This window comes from Ptiloglossa arizonensis, chromosome 3 (assembly GCF_051014685.1).
Source record: "Ptiloglossa arizonensis isolate GNS036 chromosome 3, iyPtiAriz1_principal, whole genome shotgun sequence".
Classification (NCBI taxonomy): domain Eukaryota; kingdom Metazoa; phylum Arthropoda; class Insecta; order Hymenoptera; family Colletidae; genus Ptiloglossa; species Ptiloglossa arizonensis.
This window is the reverse complement of record NC_135050.1, coordinates 10247376-10274780: the sequence shown is the minus strand read 5'-3', so window position 1 is coordinate 10274780 and position 27405 is coordinate 10247376. Positions and strand designations below refer to the sequence as shown.

The 27405-nt window shown below is 40.4% G+C and overlaps 1 protein-coding gene across 1 annotated transcript in view; it reads right to left on the bottom strand.

Annotated features, from left to right (window-relative positions):
• LOC143144910 (alkaline phosphatase) overlaps positions 1-27405 on the bottom strand; it is a 422761-nt gene that overhangs the window by 350857 nt on the left and 44499 nt on the right. The window contains exon 2 of the mRNA XM_076307792.1: positions 19776-20026. Coding sequence (XP_076163907.1) covers positions 19776-20026 — 251 coding nt within the window. The remainder of the gene's footprint in view (positions 1-19775; positions 20027-27405) is intronic.

Below are 27405 nucleotides of genomic sequence, written 5' to 3'. Positions count from 1 at the left end.
AGAATTTGGAATAAAGGAATGAGAAGCTCATGCTCTTACATTAATAAGAAAGATCGAGTAGCAAACACAAAGAGCGTAATCTTCGCTGTACTAGAAATAAAGTCTTTGGAAAAGGGATTTTTAAATGTAATCTAGTTAATCAGGGAAACGATTAGAAGAATTCTTTAAAGCTAGTTTTTTGGATTAAATTGGTTTTCATTCGGTGACGTCTGAGAACTTACTTCGAGGAAAAACGATCCTTTTACAATTTACTCGCTGGCACAATACCATTCGACACTAAATCCACGAAGGTGTTTACCGAGCCTTATTAAGTCTTTGAGTAAATCAAACGGATCGGATCAATTCCCTGACCAATTTCCATACTCGAAGAGTTATATATAGAAATGTGTAAAATACTGATCTGAAACGGTAACTGAATCAAATTCTCTTGTGCTTAAATGGAATGATTTGTAACCTCCACGGGAAATGTTTTGTCTCGTAGCAAATACTTTCTTTCTTGTAGGTAATAATTGATACATCGACACGTTTTACAATCTCGGTATACACCGATGTACAGACTTGACAATTACTACTAGAATCAAGATCGACATAATTTCACGATACATAGACGTAGAAATTTCGATTGAATTAAATCTTAAGAATTAAATCTTAATTCTTTCAATGTCTCGTTGATCTTGGATCCAGAATGAATCGATTTCAAAGTTCTCGTCGTTAAATTTGATTGCCTGTTTTCTCACTCGAATCTTTTTTCGTTCTTTTCATTATTTATGAGTGCCGAGCGGGGCGCTTGATTATAAGAGAAACGCTTCTCCGGATCTCGAGCTTGCGGGCCAGTCACGGGACTAGGAATTGCATAAATCTATCTTGAGTGTCGGAAAACGACCACGAAGATGCGCGAAACACTTCGCTATGATTCATGAGCTTGATATTGCAACGTTGTCCTCTATGTGTTCCAATAGATATGTCTTCTCTAATACATTTCAGATTACCGCGAAAGTTGCGGGAAGATATTAAACGTCTCGAGCAGCAATCACGTCGTATTCTCGAGAAACAAGTTACGAGCAACCATTGGCTGTTGTCATTTACGACGAGCGATATTTCTTTCCCCGGGCTCCCTGGAGACGATTTTCCGTGGAAATTAAACTCTCGTATACGTGTGTGAATTTTAATGAGCCTTGTAAACTTCAAACGGTGTACGCGACCGTTTAAACGACAGTTCGAATACAACGATAATGACATTATCACAGGTTTACCATTTACATAAGTCACACCGATTATAAATGCTAAATATACGTGTATACGATCACGTGTACACGATCACGGATAAAAGTTTCGAGACAGTTATTGTGCCAAATAGTACTATTAGAAATCGTGGAGGAAGGACGACATTTAAAAGTGAAACGAATGTTTCTCGATCGGAATTTTGTGTTCTCTCGTTGTATTTTAATTTTTTTATCGTCCAATGTTAATTTTATTTTATCGTGTAAAATGTTTCTCAGAGTCGAGTTGGACCAATAGAGGTGTCGAGTAACCTATAAAAGTGTGCAAAAAAGACACAAGCAACGCGAGATCATCCCTCTGTCCATTGGCGGGAATTAGGGGTATCGTTGAAAAAGAAAATCTCTGGTTTCGATTTAGAGACATCCTTCGAAATTCAATTACCCGTGGATAAATCAGTCAGCTCGAGATACACAAACGAAAGAAATTAATACAATTTTCTGTACATTTCGTTGAATGTAATAAATTATACAAAGATATATTTTCAGCCAGATGACGCATTTAATTAATATTCGTAACGATACGTAAACTGTTAATTTTTATCTGTTATCAGAACGATACGGACAATCTAATATGTTAATGGCTCCGCTACGTTACGGTACAGAGCGTTTCATTTCATTAATATAACTCGATGATATCGTATCGATTTAAACAATGTCGACGGTTGCATTCTCTTTGAAATCGCAGCATCAAATTCGCGTAATAGTCTGTCGCATTGTATCAAGGTTTAAATCGCGAATTCATTTTCGCGTGCAACCTCTCCCGCCACCCTTTCATTATTTCTTGGAATAATGAATAATTTCGCGGATGTTGACACGAATTACTCGGCCAATATACGAACATTGAATAGGAAAGAGAATTTAAATAATGTACCATGGAACATACAACCTGCATACAATTATTATCAAGCGTCCGTCACGATGCCCTGAATAATTATTAGCGATCACGTCAACGTTTCGTTGCACTGAATTATTTGTATTTCCTTTTAAACGATTCCGTTAATTATGAAATTATTATTCAAGAAAGACAGCGCCGGCTGTAAACGACAGCGATGGTAAATTTATTTCGCTCAGCCTTAATTTATTATGATGCTTCTAAACGCTCGTTTCGACGAATCGCATTTACGTTACCGGGGCACGTGATCGATTTAGCAGGCTTTATTAAATCTAGCACACCTTCTTTTCTTTCTCGTTCGCTACGAATGCACGTTCGACGTGATCGAAACGCTTGCAATTTGTTGCGACGTAATTGCTCGTTTCTCCAGAGTTTGCTTTGCTACGAAGAGTTAATATCTAGACTGGGTTACAAATTAGATCTTTCCACCGTGCACACTGCTTTCGAGTAACAAATTTCTTTTCACTCTTCCGCACGTGCACTTATTACATCCTTCCGCCCGACTATAACCGTACGCCATCATTTTCTACGGCTGTACATTACGCGTTAGTTATTTTCTCTTCTTCGATTCCTGATAACAGGAGCACTATTCACGTGATTTTCATACCACCGATTATTATTTCTTTTCACATTCTTTCGTACTTGATATATTAATCGACGGTATTTAATCGTTTGTGAATACATCAGATACCCCGAGCACGACCATTGAAGTTCAATCGGTTCGTTGCAACCGGGTTCAGGTATTGTTTGTTAAATTTTGCGATTTCTTGTTTCACGATGTTCCCAAGTCTCGATAGACGATACTACTTCAGACGCACCGGGAAGCGTTGCAGAGAACTTTAAACGTCTCGGTCTGAAATCTTTGGAGAATTTCGATGCTCGAGTTGCTAACCAATCTCTAGAGTTGGACGTTACAATCCCCAACAGGTTTAATTATAGGGTGGAGGTTTCAGTACCGACAAGACGGAAAGTCTGTTCCTGAACAACCGGTCGAAATCCCTCAAAATTCATATTAAAAGAGTCTCGTGAAAATCGCTAGTATATTCGGCGAATAAAATTATCGTACAGTGTAAACAATACTTGATCGTTCATATGTTTCGTTATACGTTATATATGTTTAATTATTAATCAACTCGATAATAATATCCGTACGTACTTTGTAAACAAGTAGTTTACCTATTCTCGGTCGAGAGTATTTCGTTGCCAACGAAATTCGTTAATATTTTTCTTACGCGAGTATTCGAGTCTAGAAGTTTCAAAAAATCGATTTCTTGTTTCGCATCATTTTCTCGAAGTATATATCCTTTCTACCGAAGGATATTGCTGGTTTCGCGAAATTACCGAAGTTGTGAACATTTAAGGAGAATGTTGTCCACAAGGTGCGATGCACCGTAAGCGCAATAGTACGTATATTTTTCCCCCCAAGTTCCTCTCGGTTTTCATTACTGGAAGGTTCCGATTTTGAAAAGGGATCCCTTTCAGTCCTCATAGACGTCTCCGGGTGTGCATCGAAGCATTCGTCGTGTTTAATTTAGCTTCATTCGCCAAGCAAAGGAGAGTTCTGAATAGAAATACATATAACGTGTAAAATTTACCTCCAAGTTTTATATCTAAAAAAGCAGGCTGAGGAAGAAATATCCACACATCTCGTACCAATAAATGGACATTAATTGATACACTGTCGCGTGTATATGTATGTAGGTATAAGATAAATATCGGTATAATTGTGAATGAAAAATGTTTGGGACAGAGCGAACGGTGTCGAGCGAATGTTTATAGTTTACAATAGGATATCAGTTTCGAGAATGCACATGAAACAAACGAGACGGTCGAAGAAAGGGCTTTGTCAAATGTGGACAGGTCGTGGTCAGAAAATTGAGACGTGTGGATCGTAGAGTGGGAGTTTCATGCCTAAATATATTTTGCATTATTATTATCAAAGAAGTGTATTGTCCTCACCTGTCTGAATGCTTGAAATTCTTCCACACACACGCACACTAATGGTTCTGGTCTGGCAGATTGATCGTTCAGGTGTGTTATGAAACACTTTAAACGCGATTTTTTTGAAAAAATATATTTTTTCAAACGATATCGTTCGATTCATCATTGACAACAAATTTGGACAGAAGTTTCAGCACAATTTTCTTTTCATTAATTCTAGCGCAAGCTACAACTAGATTCATACCAAGCGAAATGATTTTTCAATAATAAGAACCGGGCATTGACTTCGGTCTCTTGAACTGACAAACTTCATTCACGCCAATCACCCGTAAAACATCGACTTTCCGCCTCGATTAGTAACCTTCTCTTCCACACCGCAAATTTCATGAACTTTGCAAGTATAAAATAACGACCGCCCGAAAGGAAAGATTGATTTCGTAACGAGAATCCCACCTAGCAACACGATGAAATATCGTTGTTAAGTATTGTTTTATAATTGACCCTCGCAAAACGCAAACTTGATTTTGCATGGTTCTTCACAACGATCGTAATCGTTTCAAACAAACATAGTTCCATTTTTTAATTAAATTTTTGAAACTTAACTTATTATAAAATACAAAATAACACATATAAATACGAAGTACCTATTAGACAAACAACTCTAGAGTAGATTATATATTGTAGTCAGTTTTTGGAGAGGGAATGAACAATTTCACCCGGATTTGTAACCAAGCGATTAGCGAAGGAATGTACCCCCTGCGTTGTTCGAGAAACGGTATATACACTACATTATTATTATACTATATTATATTGTACGTTACAACGAAGTTTGGAATAAATTACCTTGCAAAACGAATCTCGTTCCCTGAATCAATTTTTACACGCTTACACGTCAGTGTCCCGCGACTTGTAACGACATCCAGAGAATAAATCTATGCAATATCGTCAACCTGTTACCCCGCGAGGCCTGTGCACGGAGAGGCGAACTTATTAGGGAAACCGTGACGCGAAATCGGCGGCAGTTCGATCGCTCGGGCACGCGATCGGGCCCGATCTTCATTAATTCCCCGTCTTCGTTTCCCTGTTTCCACGTGTAACACGTAACCGGGGCGTGTCCACGGGGAAGTGAGTCGTCAGTTACGCCGTATTTTTGTTTCGCGTAAAACACTCGGCGGAGATCGCGACCGTTCCGCGTAACGGTGCAGCGGGATTGAAATATGCACGCGACGTGCCACGCATGCACCCGTTCACCCGAGGAAAACAAAAATCACCGCGACATACATGGCACGTTTCTCGCGCTGAAAGTGTCAACCGGTTTGAATTTATAGTGTTTTTACTTGCCACGAAATTGAAGCAAAGTAAACAAAAAGGACCGCACGCGGGCAGATGTCAAAAACTCCATTGTCACTGCCATCAACGCGGTATCAAATGATATTCCGTCTGGTGGCAATCTTCATTTTGTTTCCGTCGCGCGACGCGGATTTGCCTACCGAGGAATCTCGGTTTCCGTATAAACTCGTTCGCCAATGTCTTTCGACGAATCGTGCGAAAAGAAGTACGAGCAACGGGACGAACTGTTCGTGTAATCAGATTCTCGTTAACCCTTCGAGTACTGTGCCAAAGTCCCTTTCAACGGTAGTAAGGAATGATCTTCGACTTGGAAATTTAAAAAATTTGGAAACTTTAGGTATACACGAAGCACGTGTAGATACATATTGCGTAATTTTTTCTGCCTAAACTCGTTTTAAGAGTTTATTTTAATGTAACGACGTTTGTTAATAATCCGATGATTTTCTTCCTTTAATTCTGCAAAGGATTCGAAAACGGTAAGCATCGTACCAAAACCCGGAACAATAATACGAATCTTTCGAACTCTCCGAAGACGAATACATTCTTCAAATCGTATTCAATTTAATTAAGTTCGTATAATTCGCCGAGATGAATGGTTCTATTAAACTTCGTCATAAGTCTTCGCTCTACTAATAACGTCTTCGGGGAGATTCTTCTATTAGAATATTCTCTGCTAGCCCGTCTGCGGAAAACAACTTAATCCTGAAGAATGATTATTATTTTCACAGTTTAGTCTTTCGGGCTGGGAATATTTTTAAACCGTTGTCGTTCGACGTGTTCGCGTTAAAATTAATTTCTTTGTTTAAATTGAGATCAGTCTACGCTTGTTTTCGAGCCAAGAATATTTTTGAACCGTTGCACTTGGACAACGTCGGTTATTCGTTAGTAAAATTCCAAATTATAATTAAGGGTTTGCGGAGCTTTCCCTTGCCATTTTTCAGTAGCGGGTGACGTGTCGTAAATCAACTGGAACGACAGACTCGGATTACCGAATCGTGGCTCCTCGAATGGAAATGTCAGAAACGTTCCTGAATTTGTATGTCGCAGGTGTAGAATCGCAGACAGAATAATTTTCAGGTATCCACGAGGAAAGTTCACTTCTTGAGGTACTAGTTTCGCTGTTCCGGACACTTTCTCTCACAGGTCATGTTTCACGCTTTGTAACATACACGACTACCTAAATTTATGGACGCTCCGGTCCTCGGAGCGATTCAGGTTTTAACTATTTTACAACCCTATTACTCTTCGCGAGTAGACAAGGGTCAACGCCCTGGGGAAGGTGACCGAAAAAGACATCCAGTTGGCCGAAACGCAATAAATCATCCGAAATCACGTCAGTCACGCAAAGTATACATAAACACGAACCCTAAACTGAAACATTTAATCAATTTCAAATCACCTGGTCTACCTACAGTCAACATCTGTCGGTCGAAACACGTGTCTTCTTCCATTCTTCGTCGGTAATCGCACGATGTTTACGTTTACGATCGTGAGTAGGTAAGCTTCTCGTGTCTTCGAATTGTAACTGTAATATCCTTGTACAAGAATAGAAAACCAATAAAAAGATCCTCCCCGACGATAATTAATCAACGAAGATACAATAAGCACCGAAGGTGGAACACAGATGCGAGAATGTAAATTACGCATCTACGTTTCGACTACAATTTTTACCGACGTTTTTAGCCTTTTCAGTAGCTCTTCGAGAACACCTTCGGAGGTGAAATCAAAGATTACAGTTCACGATTGGGATTAGTTTTAGCCTCGAAATGGATCGATCGCTTCAACGGTACTTTAGACTCTAAAATTACTCGAACTTTCGAAATGCACATCTTAGACCTTTCAATCGAACGAACTCTTCGAACACGATCTCTGGAACTTTTGATATTTGTCCCTGGACCGTGAATCATTTTTTACCGTGTGGTTGATTCCGTAAGCTCGAGAAAAAAACCATAAAAGTCCGCTTCCGATGCGGTAACTGCCGCATCATCGAAAAGAAGACAAAACAGGTGTCGTGACCCAAAATCTCGGTGATTGGACGCATTTAAAATGGAACATCTGGTAAAATCATTTCCGAGCCTTGAGTAACTTCGAATTGGTAAATATCGTGATTGTCTGTCGCGTGATCCATTCACAAGTTTTATAAAAGTTTAATAGGCATCGTTCGCGTCGAGAAAGCAAACTATGGAAGCACATAAAAGTCTACCCCGTAGAACGGCCAGATAATTGATTCGCGCCGGAGACGATCTCGTTGTTTACGGCTGACACTTGCGTCAACGGAACGAATCTAATTACGACCACGATTTATGCATCACGGAGACTCCAAGAATAGCAAACGGCCGGATGATGTCATTTTAATGTCGGCTATTCGTCCATTATTCATTTGCACCGCCCTTCGATTAATTATTATCCTGATAAACGTCACACGGTGTACGTTCCAGCGATAAATCGTTATTCCAACGACGCGTGCGACCGATGAAACGTGCAATTGATCGCACGTACATCACAACGCGGTAATTAACTGATGGCAGTTTTTCGGGGAGGTCGGCCACTAGCGATGGGATCAAGCGTATCGCAAGTGACATCGATACTTGATAGAATATTGTCGAATCCTGTGTAGTACGAGGAATATTTGTCAATTCGATCTTTCGCAGTTTGATCTCGAGAATCCCAAACTGAGCGCGTTTACAAATTTTTCGTGGAAAACTCGTGAAATTTGGAGAATTTTGATCAAACGTACACCGATTACCTCCTTCGAGCAATGATTCTTCTTTTTTTATCTATAGCACTGTGCAACTCCTTGTACGGTTATTAGCAATATGCATCTTTTGGACCATACCAACGTGTACAATATTCTTATTTTAAAACTCGAGTTTAATTAATAAATATATATTTTGGGAGAAACATTGGCTCACGTTGAATTACCTGGATCTACAGTTAAGCATCACGTTGTTTAGAATTAAATTACTTTGTAAACATAACTTGTAAATTACTCTGTAAAGGTGTCGCGGAAGAATTTTCGAGACACTAACGAGGATCAATTCTGTTCTTCGATTTTAATATACTGTTGTAGAAAGATAGAATATAGAACTGCAGATACTCGATAATTGTAAAAATAGAAATAATTCAAGTTGCGTGTCTCAAATTATCGATTCGTTATGATTTCTATCGGGCTGTTCGGAAAGTCGTTTCGTTTACCAAAGTGGAGAATATACAATTTACTAAAATGTTTGTACGCTCTAAAAAAATTGTTTAATTTTCACCAAAAAAAAAAAAAAAAAACAAACAAAATGACTTTTCGAACAACCTGTTCGGAGTTATTTAAAACCGATATTCAATTTGCGACCTGATACTCGGTTTTATTTCTTATAAATTCGAACGATCCCCTATAAAAAATATCGTTTCAAATTATTTCGTATTACGATCGGCCACCAGTCTTTCGGTACCTGCACGATAAACCATGTTGTGTATTACCATCAATTCCTGCAACGTTAATGCGGGATTTAATGAGGGGTGTTAATGCAAACCCTGGGATTTCCGTGCATCAAACAACGATTTTTATCCGAACGCGTTTCGAGGACGGTTGCAATGAGCTTTCAGCGACGATTAACGTGTTAGGGGGATTTTGAATAGCGAATCCTTTCAGACGGTAAAATACGAAGTGGAGTTCCAGATCGCGAACTTTACTACATGAATTCCGATGTACGAACTTTGATCATACGAATTTCTGCACCGTAAAGATCGTAGGGACTTCGAAACGGGGATACCGTGCGCAGTGAGTCTGGATGTGTGAATCGCCAAGTTTGAATTTTCGCTCGATAAACGGTGAGATATGTTTGCTGAAATAAAAAATCATATTCTACATTCTACATTCTACATTCCCCTTGTTTGAAACTAGCAACGGACTGTTTAATGAATATAATGAAACGAAATATTACGCACACACGTGCTACATATTTCACGAGCACTGATTAAGAGTTTCGTTCGGTTGATCAACGAAGACAGCTCATTAACAATGTTGGCCGATCCTTCGCGCGAAACATGCGTTAGAAAGAAAATTATTACCATGCAAAAAGCGAATTGTACAATATTTTATTTCACGCAGAATTATCTGCCACGAACGCTCTCGTTTTATCAATTTCAGCGGAGATTAAACGAAAACGCGTAGTTCGGTTTGCCACTGATTCTTCGCGCATTTTGGTTCAACCGTCACAGACTGAAACTAAACACACGAAACTCTCATGATCAAAATTTCACGAGATCCGTCCATTGTTCGGAAAGACGTCCGACAATCGAGTCTAGCGAATCGTATAAAAAATTTCAGGTTGGAAATGTTCCGAAAATTAATTCTCAATTAAAAGTCGAAGAAAAGAAATTAAAACGTGTAATAGAATTTCGAAATATATACGCATTACCGCGGTATACATTTTTAAACAACCGTAACGTGTAACATTTTCGTACATTCATTTCCATTTGAGCGATAATAATAGTAACAAATGTATGGTCCTCTTTCAGAGTGAAATGGACCCGCGAAATATATAAATTGTTATTTGTACTTCGTTACATTATTGTTGCATTATAATGCATCATCGTAAACATTTACTGTACGGTTATTTGTCATTTTTCGAGTCAACTGAATATTATCAAACTACGTTGTATACTGATTGGTCGTTTCGGATGGATCAATTTTCATAAAAATCGTGGTACCGATACGAACGAAACGCATCCAAAATTATGCAAAGTGGAACAAATTGCCAAACTTTCTACGAATTACGTTCGTACACTGTTGACAATATAAATTTGAAAATGGAAGAGTACAACGAGGGAAATTATTTATCGATTAAAACTGATATTGGTCAAACACCGAGTCGTTACGGTACTAATTTCACCGAATAAATTTTGATATAGAATTATCACATATCTGCCCAAACATTTTCAAAATCATCGAATCCATGTTTTCGTTGTATCTTTCGTTGTTACAATTGAATTCGATAAATTTGCTACGGAAGCTCCTAATATAGGCAGATCGACGTTTCTTTATTCGAAAATAATTTTCTCGCGAATCGGAAGGTAGCACGAGTACCCGAAAGGCGAAGAATGAAGTTGGAATATGGTTCCCACGGCAGAGGATACGTAAATCACGAATAAGGAGTTCCTGCAGAATCTGTTCCTACATGATCGAGTTCACTTCGACTTCGTGTAGCAAGAAATACTTACATCTATACGACAATAAAGACGGCGTTTGGCCAGCATCGGGAAGTGCTCCAAACCCCGAAGGACTTCCCCGGAAAGTTTAAGCAGAACGAATCGATGTAGGAAAGATCGGAAAAAGAGTACGACGGAAGAAAAGTAGCTCTTTCGAGGAATGAAAAGATAGGTTACGTCCACTAATAAGTGGGTCTCGGTTCGTGTTAGAAGTCGAACTTCGAACGTTGTGAAACTTTTTCAAACCGCCCCATTGTCCCGTTACGGTTCTTTGTCGTTGGAAAAATATCCGAAACGTTAAAGAGAAATTGAAACTAAATCGTCTCCACAGACAACGGACGATGAACGTCGAATATCAAACAGTGCCGGTAGAAATCAATGTTTTTTCATTGCTGCGAAACGAAACACGGACGAGGAAAGACCTCGATATTTTAACAAGGGAATACGTGACGCGAAAGCACATACGTAACGATGTTCTTACCGTGGAGCGATAAAGGAATCGACTAATCGAATAATCGGCTCGAGCGACGTACCCCCGTTATTCGTTTTTCGGATGACCATACGAATTAGAACCAAATGAAATTTAATTGATCCGACTCGATCAGAGTAGATAGATCCCGCAATCGAGTTCCTTTTTACTTGCAATCCGTTGCACGTCTAATACACGAAATGGCCGGCGAGTTCGATCGATTTCGGCCAGGAACGAAACTCGACATGTAAAATGGCAGAAAAGTGAAGCGTGACGACGCAAAAGTAAACCCAATTTTGAGAATTGGAAGAAGAACTGCGACATACTTTCATTTTTCTTACAACTTCGTAATCGTGCGGGATACGACACAAATTTTCTTACGAAAATGTTTAGTTCTTGGTGCTCTGTCGCTCAACTGTGAACAAAATCGCCCCAAAAAAATCGTACTAAAAGAATGAAGAAACGTTTGATTTTCATGTATTGATTTTATCCTCTCTGGAACATTTTTTCTCAACGCGACGCAAACTCTCATTAAAATCAGACTTGTAGATTAGGAGAATTTCCTTATAATACAGTGTACGAATACTTTTTCGGGCCACTGTACGTATACACGATTAAAAAATCGACGAAAGAATTTTCCCGGTCGGGCCACAGGTACATTTGCAGGTAAATCCGTCTTCTATGGTATCTTGCTCGAAGGATCAGTCACTTAGGTTACTTTCGAAGAATAATAAGCAAGTCCTTAGGCGATATTGAAGTCCTCGAAGTCCTGAAGGACTGCGCGGAAACTTTTCGCGATTCTGTACGTTTTTGAACTGCAACGGCAACCGACAAGGGAGAACGGATATATACGAAAAGAAAAAAGAAAAAAGAAAAAAGAAAAAAACGCTAAGAGTGCAAAATGTAGTAAAAAAGAAGAGGACCTCGAGGGAGAGACGTTATGGAAGTGACAAAATGTGATTGCAATGAATTGTAAAGTTTGATACAATCCATACGTTGTACATTATTAGCTACGACCTACTTACATCGGGCCCGTAATTTAACGATTACTCGATACAGCTTTCGAGGATAATGAAACTTTCGTAATTGTTCGTTGTACTCGAAAATGAATGAAGTTTCGAGGGAACTGATTCATATTGCTTCGTCGTCGACAAACTCTCGTGAAATTGATGTCACGATGCGGAGTAACATAACTCGTGTTAACTATTGTCAAAACCAAAGAGATTTTAATGTTTGCATAATGTATATCGATTATATAATATCCGTATTTCGTATCGAATATTTACGACGTCGAGTTCGATCGTATCGCGAACCTTTCAACGAGCTTTTAATGTTCGGTTTCTTTCTCACAGGTAAATGTACCGTGGAACTATAATATTTATAGGATAAAAGGCACATTCTATGCTTTAATTGACGTTAACAAAATTTTCGATCACTTTTTCGGTAATAAGAATATCCGATGGAGGTATTAGAAATACGTCAGAATATACGGAAAAGTAGTTGAATAGATGGTGAAAAATACTGCACGAGAGGCTCGAAATCGATCGAGTTGTCTAGATTATTAGATCGTTCGATTCAGCGTACATCGACAAGAAAAGAGAACAGAAGAGAGATTATATCGTACGTTTCTTAGCACCGAAACCGAACCGACGAAACGCGAGCGATTAACAATAATAATATCTGAGACCTCTTTCACGAGAATGTAAAATTCCCGACGAAAGCGAGATAATATCGTTCTCTCTTGTCACACGTTGTGGCTAACTAAATAAGTCGTTGAAACTACGTTAAAATATAATTCAGAGAAGCTTCTGTAACATTAATATAGAAAGCAGCGCTTCGCGCTTTAAATGTGTAAGGATGCATAAATTTCCGCGCATCTCGACGCCGAACAAAGAGGATCAACTTTGAATTAATTAAACACAAATTTTTCAGCGGGTGTGCTTCAATCATCGATGCTTCCGTTTGTTGAACTACTACCCGCGCTTCTTTATCTTTTTTCACCGGTTTGGCTATCGAATCGATACCAGTTATCGAGACTTTCTGCTCGAGTTTACCTTGCTCACGCGTTTCAAAACAACCGACACGTTCGTTCGTTTCAAATAAACGATTGTTTCGGAATAAGTACGTATAAAAGTTTCTCGATCATCGGTGGATAGCAATCACCGACAAAGGAAATTATACAATTACGATAAATCATTCGTTGCCATGGTTTGAACAAAAAATTAAATAGAAAATTCCAAAATTTACTCAATTTGAATATTTTATAGCAAATTTTGAAACATCAAACTTTCTACGATTCGAACACTTACTGTAATTGAACGCGAACAGGTAACCCGATATTGTCGAAAAGAAATTTCTTCTAAATTTTTAATATTGCAATTTCTGATCCATCGAACGTCGACTGACGTTCGTTCGAAATGCTTTTTCGTTGGATTACCGGAAGTTTCTAAAAAATTGTGACGACAGTTATACGACCTACCCTCTAGGGTCTTCGTTACTATTCGCGGTTTCGGATATCCTCTGGGAAGCTTGTATCCTGTCTCCAAGGACATAGGGATTTTAGTGTACTTAAATGTTTACATCGAAAAAGCTAAACCTTCATGGCGATAAAACACACGAACTTCGACCCGAAGTTTAAAATGTTAAATATCGAGGATCGATAGTTCCGCGTCAAGGAGCAATCCAACCGTATAAAATCAACACTCTAACCCTTGCCCTGGTACACCCACGTCGGAGCGAATTCGAGTTTCGACCGCAAACGGTCGTCGTTCCAACGTTTCGAGGGGTCTAAAAAAAAAAAAAAACAAGCGTGAATTTATAACGGAACGGGCGTGCGAGAATGTCGTCCATCGTCCCCTGTGACGCGCAAAGGACTCGGAATGGTCCTTCGGAGAACGTTTGCAGGAAATTTCGCAAAAACGGAAGAAAAAGGATACATCGATCGCTACATTGATCGATTCACCGTCGAATAGCGTTCGTCCGGCAAGAGACTTTTCCCGAGGAAAAAAGGCCGAGAACTGCTGATCTAGAGAGAATGGCCAAGGGCCCCAAGGAATAGGAAAAGAGGATAAGTGGAAGAAGAATTCCACTCGTAAAACACAGGAGGATGCGAGGACGGGGGCAGTAGGCAGGGAGACGAAAGGAACGAACGATCACATATTACACGTAGACGTATATCTCCGCTTTTATGTGCCGCGGGATTTTCTCTCCACGCTCGATGAACGTGCGAGCGCGAGCGCGAGCACGAGCGCGAGAGCGAACGATTTTTTGTCCCGCACCGTGACTCCGTACGCGGCCAACATTTCGCTAATTAAACGAGGACACGAACATTAAGGAGACTCGAATTACGCCCGTGTATCGTTATGTAAATTTTCTAAGCCACTCCGCGCTGGAAAGGCGAATCCCGCATCCCGTTGGGTTTTATCCATGCGTAGGAAGCTCGATTACTTCGTCCGTATAATAAGCAAGTCTGTAACCGATGTAGGAACGAACCTCGAAATCCCGATAGAGTTTGTCGGAAAGTTCCTCCTCGTCGTGCTTCCTCCCGTGCTGCGAACAGAAATTCGACGCGCGCGACGCGCGGACGGAACACGAAAAGTGGATACACGCGCAACGAGAAACAAATGCAAATTCCCTTGTACGACGTGGAACACGCGTCGCGGGATCTACCCAAAGGTGGATATTTACCGTGACCAACATTTATTTACGCCCACTGTCCGCCGCGACGCAATTTTTATTGCAAATTATACGCGCGTACGCGAAAATATTTGCAATTAGCCGCGCGACAACGAACGCGCCACCGGTACGCGTTCTAATTACGCTTTCTCGTAACGCGTACGTGTCGTAAAAAAAATTATAATCTGAACCGACGCTAGTTCACGATCGTTTCTTACGATGAAACGAAATACTCGCGCTTAATCCGCGGCGAAACGTACTTCATTGTTACGAATTCCTCGCGTGTACGTTCCCTACCGAAGATAATACTCGTAGCAAATATCTAGGACAAAATGTAATAAATAGAGTACTGTGCGCGGGATACTTTGGAATTCGTGGTACGGTCGAACTGGTCTCGAAACAACCGGGCGAGTGTAGAATGAACCGTCTTGTGCACGATTCTCTTCTCGAATAATTAATTTTTACGAGGAATTTTGATTCTAGTTTTAACAATATCGTGCAAAGTACAATGCCAAAAGTATCTCTAAAATTGAGAATTGTTCCATTTAAAGCATCTCTGCACTTGTAACATTCGATTGTAATTCGTGCGTATTCCCCTTGTTCTTTTTCTTTCTTCGTCTATTTTTGTTAAATTCTACAAATTACACGAAATTAACCCGAAGCGACTCTTCGCATCGAACCGAACAAGAAATCGAAGGAAAACAGTTATCGATGGTACATTTCGCTAAATTTGAATTCCCGCTCGGCGATAAATCACCCGAGTAATACTCTCTGGTAAAGTGCATACAACGCGTAATCGCGTTCGCGTATTATTTAAATTGCCGCGATTCCCCATAATAGCGCAAGAATTGCATTGTAAGCCGAAAGAAGACTCGGTGATTACAATTTTGCCGGTACGCCCGACGGAGATGCCCGGGACGGACGAGGCCGTCACAAACAGTCAACGATTTCAAAGAGGTACGCACAAAGGGTGCTTTGAGCTCACCATTCTTAATTATCATCCTCGAGATCGATTTATCCGTCGTAGTTCCTTTCGTTCCGTGCGAGGGACGCTCATTTCCGGGACGGTCGTCGTTGGAAATTGCATTCGAGAAATTATGAAGTGAAACGCGCCGGCGTCACCAGCGCGCGCGTACAAATTTGTTGCTCGTTCGTGTAATCCGGCGAACTATTCCGAATTGACCAACTCCTCTACCCGGTACGATTACAAACAGCCACGGAACAACCCCTCGGTTTCGATCGAATATTCAAATAGTTCCTGTTCCTGGTACTCGTCGCGATTAATTCCGGTCAAACTGTTTTTCGACGAGCGCGCTCGTATCGCTAATAACCGATCCAAGACACGCGACAAACTCGCGCGATTGTTTCAAAATTCGCGAAAGTTTCGTGGGATGGGCCACGGTCCCGTTTCGAGGGCCGATTCGGTGACCGTTTTTGCTCGTTGCGCAACGATGGTCCCCGGTGGTTCGATAAAAGATACAGTGGATAAAAACCGCTCCGGGAGGCAAATACAATCGGTGGTGAAGCGAAGTTACACGGAGTATGGTTGATAAGCACGAGCGACGTCAGCAAATCGGAATATCGGTTCCCCTCTGCACACCCCCTCGGTTACCATCGCTCGAGTACGGAATGCTCGTTCACGTCGACGCGATAATAAGCCCTGCTCGACTGTATCGTCGAAACCTCTCGAGATTCCGAAAGGCACTTTGTTAGAGAATATCCTGCGGAAATCCGTGTCCTTGGCGTTCGCGAACAGGAAGCTCCTACGGACCAGAGAACCGAGGAGAAAAAGACCGCCGCGGAAAGAACGTAAGCGATTAACCCTTTCGTAGTTTAGTACGTGCGGCCAAGGCGAACTGTCCGCTCTACACGACTGGAGTGACCAAGATAAATTATTTAAGGCGGTGTAATCCGCAGGGAGTGTATCCAAGGGAGACGCGAAAGACGATTGTGCGAAGGACAACTTGGATCTTTTATTCTCCGAGTTTAACAACTGCGAGAATTTTTCTCGTACCGTTTTCAATATTCCATCTATCTCGTTCTGTAAATTCCTCTATTTATCAATTTTAGCGTAAGAGAATTGAATAAACACGTTACTTCAATTTTCGCGATTTTTCACTTCGTATCGCTGGCAACGGTACAGCGCAGTAAACACTATTTATTCTTTGGCGAGAGTTTTTCGACCGTTTAAGTTGTCCAGAGGCTGCATACCAGTGATTTTTCTTTTTTTCAATCGAACGCGGTGAACGATTCAATCGATCAAAATCGATAAAAAAAAAAACCAAACTTTAAACGAATTAAACGTAACAAAATTTGTTTAGTTCATTCGAATAACTCGGGCGTTGAAATTCTCTTTGTTTTTAGATGGTCCCAAAACCGTTTGATCGAACACGGAACGTACGAAAAAAAAATATTTCCCCATAGATCAAACTGTTTGAAATTCATTTATCCAATGTAAAAGAAAAAATGGAGTATATAACTCTGACATTGTTACGCTCGATGGAAATACGTTTAATAAATATTGTACTATCGACAATAACGACAAAAAGAATTCCGTGCGTCGATATCCATCGCAAGGGAAGCACTGGTTGATAATTACCAAAGAACGATCGAAAATGCACACGAAGTATATTTTTCTAATCGTTTACAGCGGATATAACCAATTTTACTCGGTCGATAAGCAGTCACTTTTTGAATCATATTTGATCGTTTTATAAAGCAGCGAAAGAGTCGAGCGAGCGGTTCGTTACGCGAAACGCGATGAAACGGGCAAATTAAATGAGACCGGTTTACGCATCGTTTTCCTTCAAATTTCACGAAAACCCTCGCAGTTTTAATTAGCTCTTAATGCCACACAACGAATGGAATACTTGCGAGCGGTTGAGAGACCGCCGGGCGAAAGCAAAGTCCCGTAGTTAACGGAATAACGAGGAAATCGTGAATCCTTTAGGGACACGCCAGAGAAAAGTTAAACTTCCGATGTTATGTTTCCAAATGAGAAAGAGACAGAATCGCTGACAATAGAAAAAGTTCGAAACGTTTTCGATGAAAAACGGAAAGAGCGAAACCGAAAAAAGATAGACAATCGTTTAAAATCAATTTTAAACGAAAACTTTAATGCAGACATTTTTCTGTACAAGTGCATTTTCCTCTTCCTAATATTGGAGCACGAAGTATTCCTTTCCGTATAATGCAAAAGGTTTTTCATACGGTTAAATGTAATCGAAGAAATTTCTTTGAAATAATCAATACTCTCTTCGTAACGAAATCGATCGAGTACCGATCGCAATTTGTAACGTTTATCAAATTAAAAACATTACGCGACAAAAAATGTTATCCTACACGAAACTGGACCACGAATCGTGTATCCGTAAAAATAAATGATACAAAATTGAAACAACGTTGGGAAAACAGTGTTCACTTATGCAATAAGCAAACCTCGAATCAGAGGTCTAGCTGTTCCCGAAATCTAGAACGGGAGTTTCCGACGAAAAAGTTTCTCTCGTTGTGCTCGATGCACTTCCGAGAGAAATGTTCAGAACGAAAGTGCTTGGCGCGAATGTAAGAAGAAATATTCGATACCGTACGTGTTTAACAGTCCCTGAATTACTCGTTACGGTAAAGTACAAATTCGCCTCCAGCGGTAACAAAAGGTGGTACTGTATCACGTGAAATAATAAATGCCGTTAATAACGCGACAATAGAAAATACTGCAATGCGTAACCGAATTTATTTCGGGATCTATCGAAAGAGAAACGATCGCGTGGTAAACGAATTTCAAATGCGCGCAATTCACGAAAATAACAAAGTGCTAATATCGTGGAAATAGTTATTAGCCTTACACGTAGCGCACGCGATACGAGTGCAGCGATCTGCGACGAGTTAACTCGCGCTCTAACGCGGTGTTATCGATCGATACGACGAGTAAATTCGACTTCACGCCGCGCCGTTTCGCGCCTTTAAAAAATACACACGGTGTAAAAATGAGTCGAAAATGTGTAATAAAATTTTTCCTCCTACCCCAAGATAATCGATTTTGAAAATACACAGAGCTCGCACCAATTTGAATAACAGTCGCTCCGATGGATCTCATTGGGAATGTTTCTAATTTTCATATACAATACAAAAGGTGAATTTATGAATAATTTACAAGCAAAAACTGCTTCCGCGGGCGGCAACACCGAAAACATTTCGCAATTACGAGTAAAAGAACGCTCTAGCGCGAACAATTTCGTTAATCAAACACGCGCGCGCCTCCCGCGCGTTTTCAAAATCGATTATCTCGGGAATGGTACGAGAAAATTTCATTCCACATTTTTCACTTATTTTTCGACGAGGAATCGGTCTCTCTTGGGTCGAGCTACGAATCACGGTACGAAATAGCTCGTCCGTTTCGCAACCTCTGAATTTGCAGAACGATCCACCGAAACATTTCGATCTGATCCGTCTACGATGAACCAAAAGAAAAAAAAACAATCCGACGCATAAAAATGGCCGTTCGAACGAAACAAGCCCCACCCGTCAATAACGCAACGTGCACGGGAAAACGCAGTGCATTCGTAATGCATTCGTCGTCCGGGGTACGAGAAGAACCCGACGAATCTGCGACACGGCGCGAGATACCGTGGAATCGGATCGATCGGTTACATAATAAGTAAATTTTGAATCAAGGACGCGGAGATGTTCCCGAAATCGTTCCCGATGATGCAGCCAGATTCTCTGTGGAGAGAAAGTTTTCTACGGGGCGTCTTGGTTTCTATGAAAAGTGAAAGAGAGACAAGGGAAGAGAGAAAGAGAGAGAGAGAGAGAGAGAGAGAGAGAGAGAGAGAGAGAGAAATAGAGGGAGAAAGCAGGGCAGGGATGCCGAATTGGAAAGGGAGAAGTGAAACGGGAACGAAAGAAAGAAAAAGAGGGCGTCGTAGGTGGGTTTGTCGGGGGATAGAGAAGATGGAAAACGAGGACTCACCCTTGCCAGAGCCACGGCTGGAAAGCTGTCCCAAGCGAGTTGCGCTTCCTCGCCCGTATTTCCATGACGTTGACCCGAGAGGATCCTCGCAGCCGTGAGAGTGCTCATCCCCATCCCGTCGCCGACGAAGAGAACGACGCCCCGCGCCACACCGCCCGGCGTCGTCGTCCCGCTGACGCTCGAACTCGCCGCCGACGCGCGAATACGAGCTTCGATCGCGTGTCTCGCCGCCTCATACCAAACGTCCCTCTCTGAGAACAGAAATTTTTCTCGACTGAGTGGCCCGTGCCGAGTACTTTCGCACCTATCTTAATTGAATCTATAGTCTCGGACCGTTGTCGGAAAAATCGGCCATTATTGTCGGCATTCGCCGTAAGTATTGTTCGGTTATCGTTCTTTGTTGTGTACGGAGCGATGTTTGCACCAAACGTGAGAAAAATTGCAACCTACCCCGAGAATAAGATACGAACGTGCAGATCGATCCATTGTTACGTCAGTGGATCGATCGAAACCGTAATCGATTAACGTACGATGCATTGTTAAAAAAAAGGGAAATAAATAAAACGATAGAAGCGAACAGATCGCGTATGAATTTCTATCTCTTCTACGAACAGGTCTCTAGACATACTTCCTCTTACAATATTTATCGCACACTCTCTCTTACAATATTCGTTGCATACTCTGTTCTCGATCGTTCTCTCTCAAACCGTATCATACATATGCGAGCTAGACCAGAACTGGGCAACTAGAGGTGGAAAACTATCGATAGTACTGTCGAAACTATCGATGGTTTGCGAACACAACGAGTTTGGATAGTCAATCTCTACTGTCGATCATTTTCGATATTCGAAACTTCGTATTACAACGTCTGAGTTTTGTACTTTTTTACGTCGATACATTTTAACACGGCCCTAAAGTAAAATGAATAACATTTTCGTCCAGGAATGTGGTCGTAAGTAAACATCGCTTTTATGTACTCGTTCGTTTTGGTCGACATAACCTAATATTTTTGGTCACAGTGGAATACATATTTGTAGACAGACGCGCCCGTTTAAAAGAGAAAAATATTGATATTTTTATATTCGTAGATAAAAATATATGATTATTTGAAAATGAATGTGCACGTTTATTTAAATAAATGAGGAATCGATCGTAGATTGTTCTCATTCTCTTGAACGAATACGTTGAAGATCGATAGTCTTTTGGTACTTCAAAGTGGCAAAGAAATTCTTTTTAAATAAAACTAATGCAAAATGTAAAATATCCATTTTTTCTTAAAAAGATCCTGTTGCTCCTGATCCACGTAACGATTCCAAACTTTTAAAGGGCAGTGTACGTATTCTTCACGATTCTTGGTTCTTCGATTTTATCGAAACTATTCGTTTTATTACCTATCGTTGTTCAATTAAGATTTTCGTTCCAATCGTTTTCGGGGAGAGGCGAATAGGTAAAATAGTTCAGCGATAGAAGAAAAGACAGACCACGATCATTATATGCACATCCGTTTCCATAACACGAACTTTGGTTATTCGTCGGTAGAATATTTTTCGTATACGCGTATCACACTCGTCTTCCCGTGCAAACATCACTCGGTTTCACACCATACTGTTATACACTCTATGAAACCAGTCGCATCTTCTTTTACGAGTTTCGTAACGACTCGTAACTAACTGGCCTCTCAACGTTTCGTCGAATTGCGACTCGATCGTATGCTGATTTAACTACCGGAGAACGGTCGAGGAATTACAAACAATACCGTCACGATTTAAAACCGTTCATGTTTGTTTGGATAATTGCGTTTCAACGGAGAAAATTCGCTTCTCTTTCTGGAACGTGTTAATTTACGCGTACAGTGTCCAATAACAAAATCAAAACGCACTGGTTACGTTTCATAGAAAGGTACGCTTCGATCTTTATAGAAGCGAAGCACTTTTAACACGCGTGCACTTGCAGTTCAGCGTTGAGAATTTTCCTCTTTCGTGTTAAACTTACCGATTTACTACCACGATTTACCATATCGTGGATATTTTAAAATAGGAATTATTTACAAACGGCTCTTTCTCGAGGAAACACAAAGTGTTTCATGTATTCGTCTCTCAGTCTATTAACAGTTCATACGAATGTACTTTCTCCTTTTTATTAAAAATAACCGAGAATTCACAACGATGAAATATTTAGAAATTAGATTCGAGTACGATTTTAATTTTCATCTCGATACTTAAATAACGATCGATTAATGTCCGATAATATTTGCGTATGGACTATTCGCGTAGCACAAAGTTGGTACATTGTTCGAAACTTTTCCAGCGGGAGTGTACGTTTCGTTTCATGGAATTCGATTTTAACTTCCCAAAGTATAATTCGCGAATCTATGCCAGTCTGTCTGCGAATACATTCCATATTCCACATTTGGTTCTTTTCACGCGCAGTTTCCTTCCTCGCCGCTCGCAGGCTGCCTCACTCGTTTCGATCTTAATGCATTCAATAGGTGTACTCGATAATGGGAACCAAAGTTTACCACGGTGTTATTAGACTCCGAGGGGAATTTGCGAATGTTCGAAGTGCGCCGGCGATGATGCTAATCTCTAAGTACGGTGCTTCTTCTCGAGGAAGCTCGGTTTCGTCGAAATTGTCATGTTGCAGCTTCAGACCGCGTTCACCCTGTCTGCGACAAGAGCGTTCCTCGTTTGAATGTTGCCGAAGGGACCGGATATCTTAATTGAATCTGTTAGTAAAACGGGCCAAGTCCAACTGTTTCCGAGGAAGTCGTTTGCTGCTGTTAACCTCGAAAAAAGAAGACCTCCTGTGAATCGAAAGGCGTGCAGCTACCCTTAATGGTCGTACGAAAGGCGAGGATTTAACGTAAAAAAAATTACGTTAACCGGATTATATTGGAATAAAAAGGAAACGATTATCGTCTTTTAAAAGTAACGGAAAATTCACTCGGACTCCACAGACGTTCCTCTCGCTTCTTTAATCCCCGTTCAAATCGAAATTAATTTTCCTCTTTTATGCTTGAAACGAATAGATGTTTACGGGCCATAATAGAGAAACTTCGGAAGAAGATTTCCACTAGGTTTCCAATTTACGTTTAACGCGGCGTTTATATCGCCTTACGGATAGTCTGTAAGAAATTTTATTTCAAAGATACATCCAGAGCATTTTATTATATCCGAACCAACGGATGTTGAAAATTATCTTTCGAACGTACAGTTTATCCTTTGGAGTCTTTCGCGGTAAAGCTGTTTCAACGAACGACAGTCTTCAGAATTACCTACGAAGTAGTTTTACGGAATACAGGAAACGTTAATCACAACTTCTGTATTCGATAATGATCATCGTCGTTACTAGAAATTTGTAATATTTTCAACTACGAGCCGTGCCACGAAGATTGAAAAATCGAGCTCCGAGTCAAAGTGTTGCTTGAACTCTCCAAAATCCATGTTTCTCTATTTTCGAAAGTTTCTGTGTTCCGTTCTAAATTCGCTAAAAGTGGACGTTTCGGCGAGGTTTATCCAACAAACTCTGCTTTCGACGAAATTTAATGTTAGGGAGGGCTTCCTGTATGTAGGAGATTATGAAACCAGTTTCCTAACATCAAGTAGCGTTGCAGTTAAGGTTCGCTGTATAATCCAGACCAAAGGCGAAGCACTAAAATTGTTAAGAAGAGGAAGTTTTCGGGTTAATTCGAGTTAAACAATATTTTCGTTTCTGCCCGGTAATTTTCACTCAAGATAGACTTTTATGTCGCTCGGTGATACCGTTGCTAAAACTGTCCATAGAAATTCAGAAAAGTACGATAAAGTAATAGAATCCTTGTTCGATAAGGAAAGAAAGGTATTGGGTTGTTCGGAAAATCGTTTCGTTTTCCAAAATGGAGAGTATATAATTTAATAAAATGTTTAGACACTCTAAAAAAATCGTGTTTCGAAAGGTAATTACGGGTCCGTTTAAACCGTTTTCCAGTGGTTGCCCAAAATCACTGGTTTAGCAACAGTTAAACAACTTGGCGATATTTTGAGCAGAAAGATCCATTTTGGTACTTTCCTCTTGAGAAATACTTGGTACGATACGATTGCCGACACACCATGTTTAGAATAGTTCTCGTTGCGAATGCGCGGTGCAATTGACGAACGAACCTCGACGGATTTGTATCCATAGCGATTTCGTTCGATGTTCGTTGGTAACATCGCCGGAAGCGCGTTAGAGCAAACGACTATTTCCTACAAACTGTACCAGTCTGAGACCTCGTCGTTACGGTTCGCCTAGGAACACATTGCCGACTAGTAGCCGCTAATGGATAAGTTTAAACTGCACCGTAGCTAGCAAACTACCATATCGTGTCGCGATATTGGTCGAACTCGCATTTCCATGAAAGCAAGATCCGATACGGAAGGAAGGTTTAACCTGTGTCTCCCCTCGGAGTCGTGCATCTGCCGCGAGAAGCTACCTGGAGGAAAGAAACGATTTTATGCAAATTCGTTGCAACGGAACGAATGCATCCGACTGTCGGTCCACGTTGGAAAATCCTGAAACGCGTTCCTTTAAATATTTGCGAATCGTCTCGCGCCCGTTATTGCGTACATTAATATCGTTAATAATATTTTTGAAACGCTGTTTAATAGGAAAGACCTACGTTTAAATAAAATTTCGTCGCAAGGCGGATAAAATTTTACGCTAACGGGGCTTAATTTCTGTCCGGAGTTCACGCGACGCGAGTAGCATCTCGGGTGTCGCGCGAAACAGAAATTTCGTAAATCCACGAATCCGGGTTCGTGACCGAAACGGAAACGACGATATCCTGGCTGCGTGCCGCGATTAATTCGTACGAAAAACAACCCGGTGAAATTTATATTTCGCGAATTTCACACGTTTTTACATTAACACGTAAACCGTTCGTATTTCGTCGGATAGACGATTTCGGACGTGCACTGCGAGTTAAAGTGTGTCCGGATCGAAAACGAACACGAATGCGCGCAAACGAATACGAATGAACTTGAACAAACAACAGCGAATACGAACACTTTTGGTGAATGATCGTGCACGTTCGTTAATAATATTCGAATACGTTTGACAAAGTTTCATCGAGTTTTGGTTAGTTTTCCATTGTATCGGTCGCATTCAATGCATTAGTGGTTTACGTAACATCTTTTGAGTAATAGTAAAAATGTGTTTTGTACAGAGACTGCGAAAAAAATAATTGGAACAAATGCGTGTTTTATTATATTAAATGATACAATAAAGAACTGAGAAAGAAGAAAACATGGGTGGCAATGGTTGCACTTATGCGTAATGAAAATCACTTTTTCTTTAATTTAGAAACTGGAATTCCAAACTTTCCAGATACTCGTTAAAAGTTTCCCACGAAACTGGACAGTTTTCTATTTCATCGATTAAATTCAAAATTTCATCATTTGACAATTCTATCTTCGTCCACTGAACCCTGTCCACGGAAAAACAAGCAGAATTTTCTCGATTGTGGACAGTTCTTTGATTCGCCGACAAGTAGTCGGTGTCCTCTAAAATATTCAAAAATACTGACCGAATAAAATAAAATATATCGTTGTAATTCCTCTTCGTTCAATGTAATACCTAACCATATGGAACAAATTCAAGGGACAACGATACGGTGAAAATAATAAGGGAACGAATGAAATATATTGTTAAGAATCATCTTCGTTCGGCGCGATACCTAGCTAACTGACGTTTCACCGCCGAGAAAATTGAATATTTCGCTCGATTCGCAGCCGAGCAAACAAACGTCTGAACAGTCAGTTACACAGAGTTCGTTCAAATAATAAAAGTTTTGCATCGGTTTGCTCGTTCGAGGGGAAAAAATCAGCGGTTCCGTAGCGGAATTTAAAACGTGGAACGTTTCGGTGTTCCAAGGAGAGCGAAAATCGCGCAGTGATTTACGAAAATTTCAACGATCGGTTCGCGTTTCGGGCGATTCTTCCCGGCTTGTTGTTAATACGCGAGCACCGTTGAAAACAGCTGTGATGCTTTCGCGAACCGAGGCGGTAGAATTTATGACAGACGAGAAACCGATGAAATATCGGGGCCCAGGGCCGAAATTTATTTTACTACGAGATCTGGATAAATATTTGCGCGCGCATAGATTGAAATCCGCGGTTTCGTTTGAGCTCATTCGCGGGCCTGCGATTGGCCGCGTCCGCTGGCTGAATATTCATAAATATCGGCACGCATCGATGATTTCCAAAAGCCGAAAGACACATGGACGCTCGAGTTGGTCGTCCACCATCCCCCTCAGCCCGATTTGTAGGTTCCCGGTGTTCGTATTATCGAAATTTAATTACGATAGATTCGCCGTGTATCGCCAGATTAGTGTTCAAGCGGCTACGATACGCCGAACGTTACGAACCGTGCGGGTAATACAATACGAATGGTAAATACGATCGAGTCGGAACGAGTTAAGAGTATTTTCATATACTCTTCTATGCTTTTGTTGCAATCCCATTTATATACAGAGGGTGTTCCTCCGTAAAAACAAAGGGCAACGTAGCCACCAGCATTATTTCACGAATATACAGAGTAAGAGTAGGAAACTGGGATTGTAGCCGCAGGTTACAGCTTTTTTTTCCGAGAGAAAAGAGAAATAATTCATAAAGGAAAATGTTGCATCGCACAATGGGATCCGTCTTCCACCGGCCATATTTTTCAAACGGCACTATATAATTTCGTTACATAAATTTGCTCCTTTCAACATTCCGCCTACGAGATTATCAAGATGAGAACCTCGACGAGGAGAATAATAATTAAAATGTTATTTAAAACGCAAATACTCGTACGTTCGTTTCGCAAATCCAACCATCCTTGAAAATGTAATAGAGCATTATTATGTTAAACGAATCGTTGAACGAATTCTGTGGATTTTTCGTGCGAAAATATTTATTTAAACATTGCGATACTCGTTCTTGGTTAAAATACTGTTCCACTTTTGTGATTTTCTCTTATTTCTCCGGCAGAATTTGAATTCCGCGTTTGGAAAATGCAGGTTCCTTGGTTGTAAAATAATTGCTGATTAAACAAGCCAGAAAATAAATATTAGCAATATTTTTTCACTTTGTTGTGGTTCTCGCAGTGCTGTATTTTTGAACGGTATTGTATCGATCTGAACAGGTGATAGTTCAAAAGTGCAACATGCAGAAAATAAGTAGAATGAGGAAGTATCTCCATCCTAATTTTGTTATCGTTCCGGTAGTGGTGTTAGCGGTATGTGGTCTGGCATTATCGTGCCGCGGAATAAGTTTTGTTCACTTTGATGCTCTTAAAGGATGTTTCTTCCTTAACTCCTCGTCCAGGATGGGATTTTTTTTATTTATTACGCTGAGCAACCCCTTGTAGAGTTATTAGCAATGTACACTTTCTAGTACACAATCACATTACAGAAAATATACACGTTCTAAAACTTGAAAATTAAGAATATATTTCAGAAAGAACATTGACACAAGTTGAATTATTTGGATCTACAGTTTAAGTAATGCATATAATTAGAAATAGTACAGTTTATGATTTTTGAACTCTTACAGAAAAGTTTGAGAATTAAATCGTTTTCATTAGTTTCGTACAGTGGAGTCCAGGTTCGTTGTCAACTTTATCGATGCGTTGG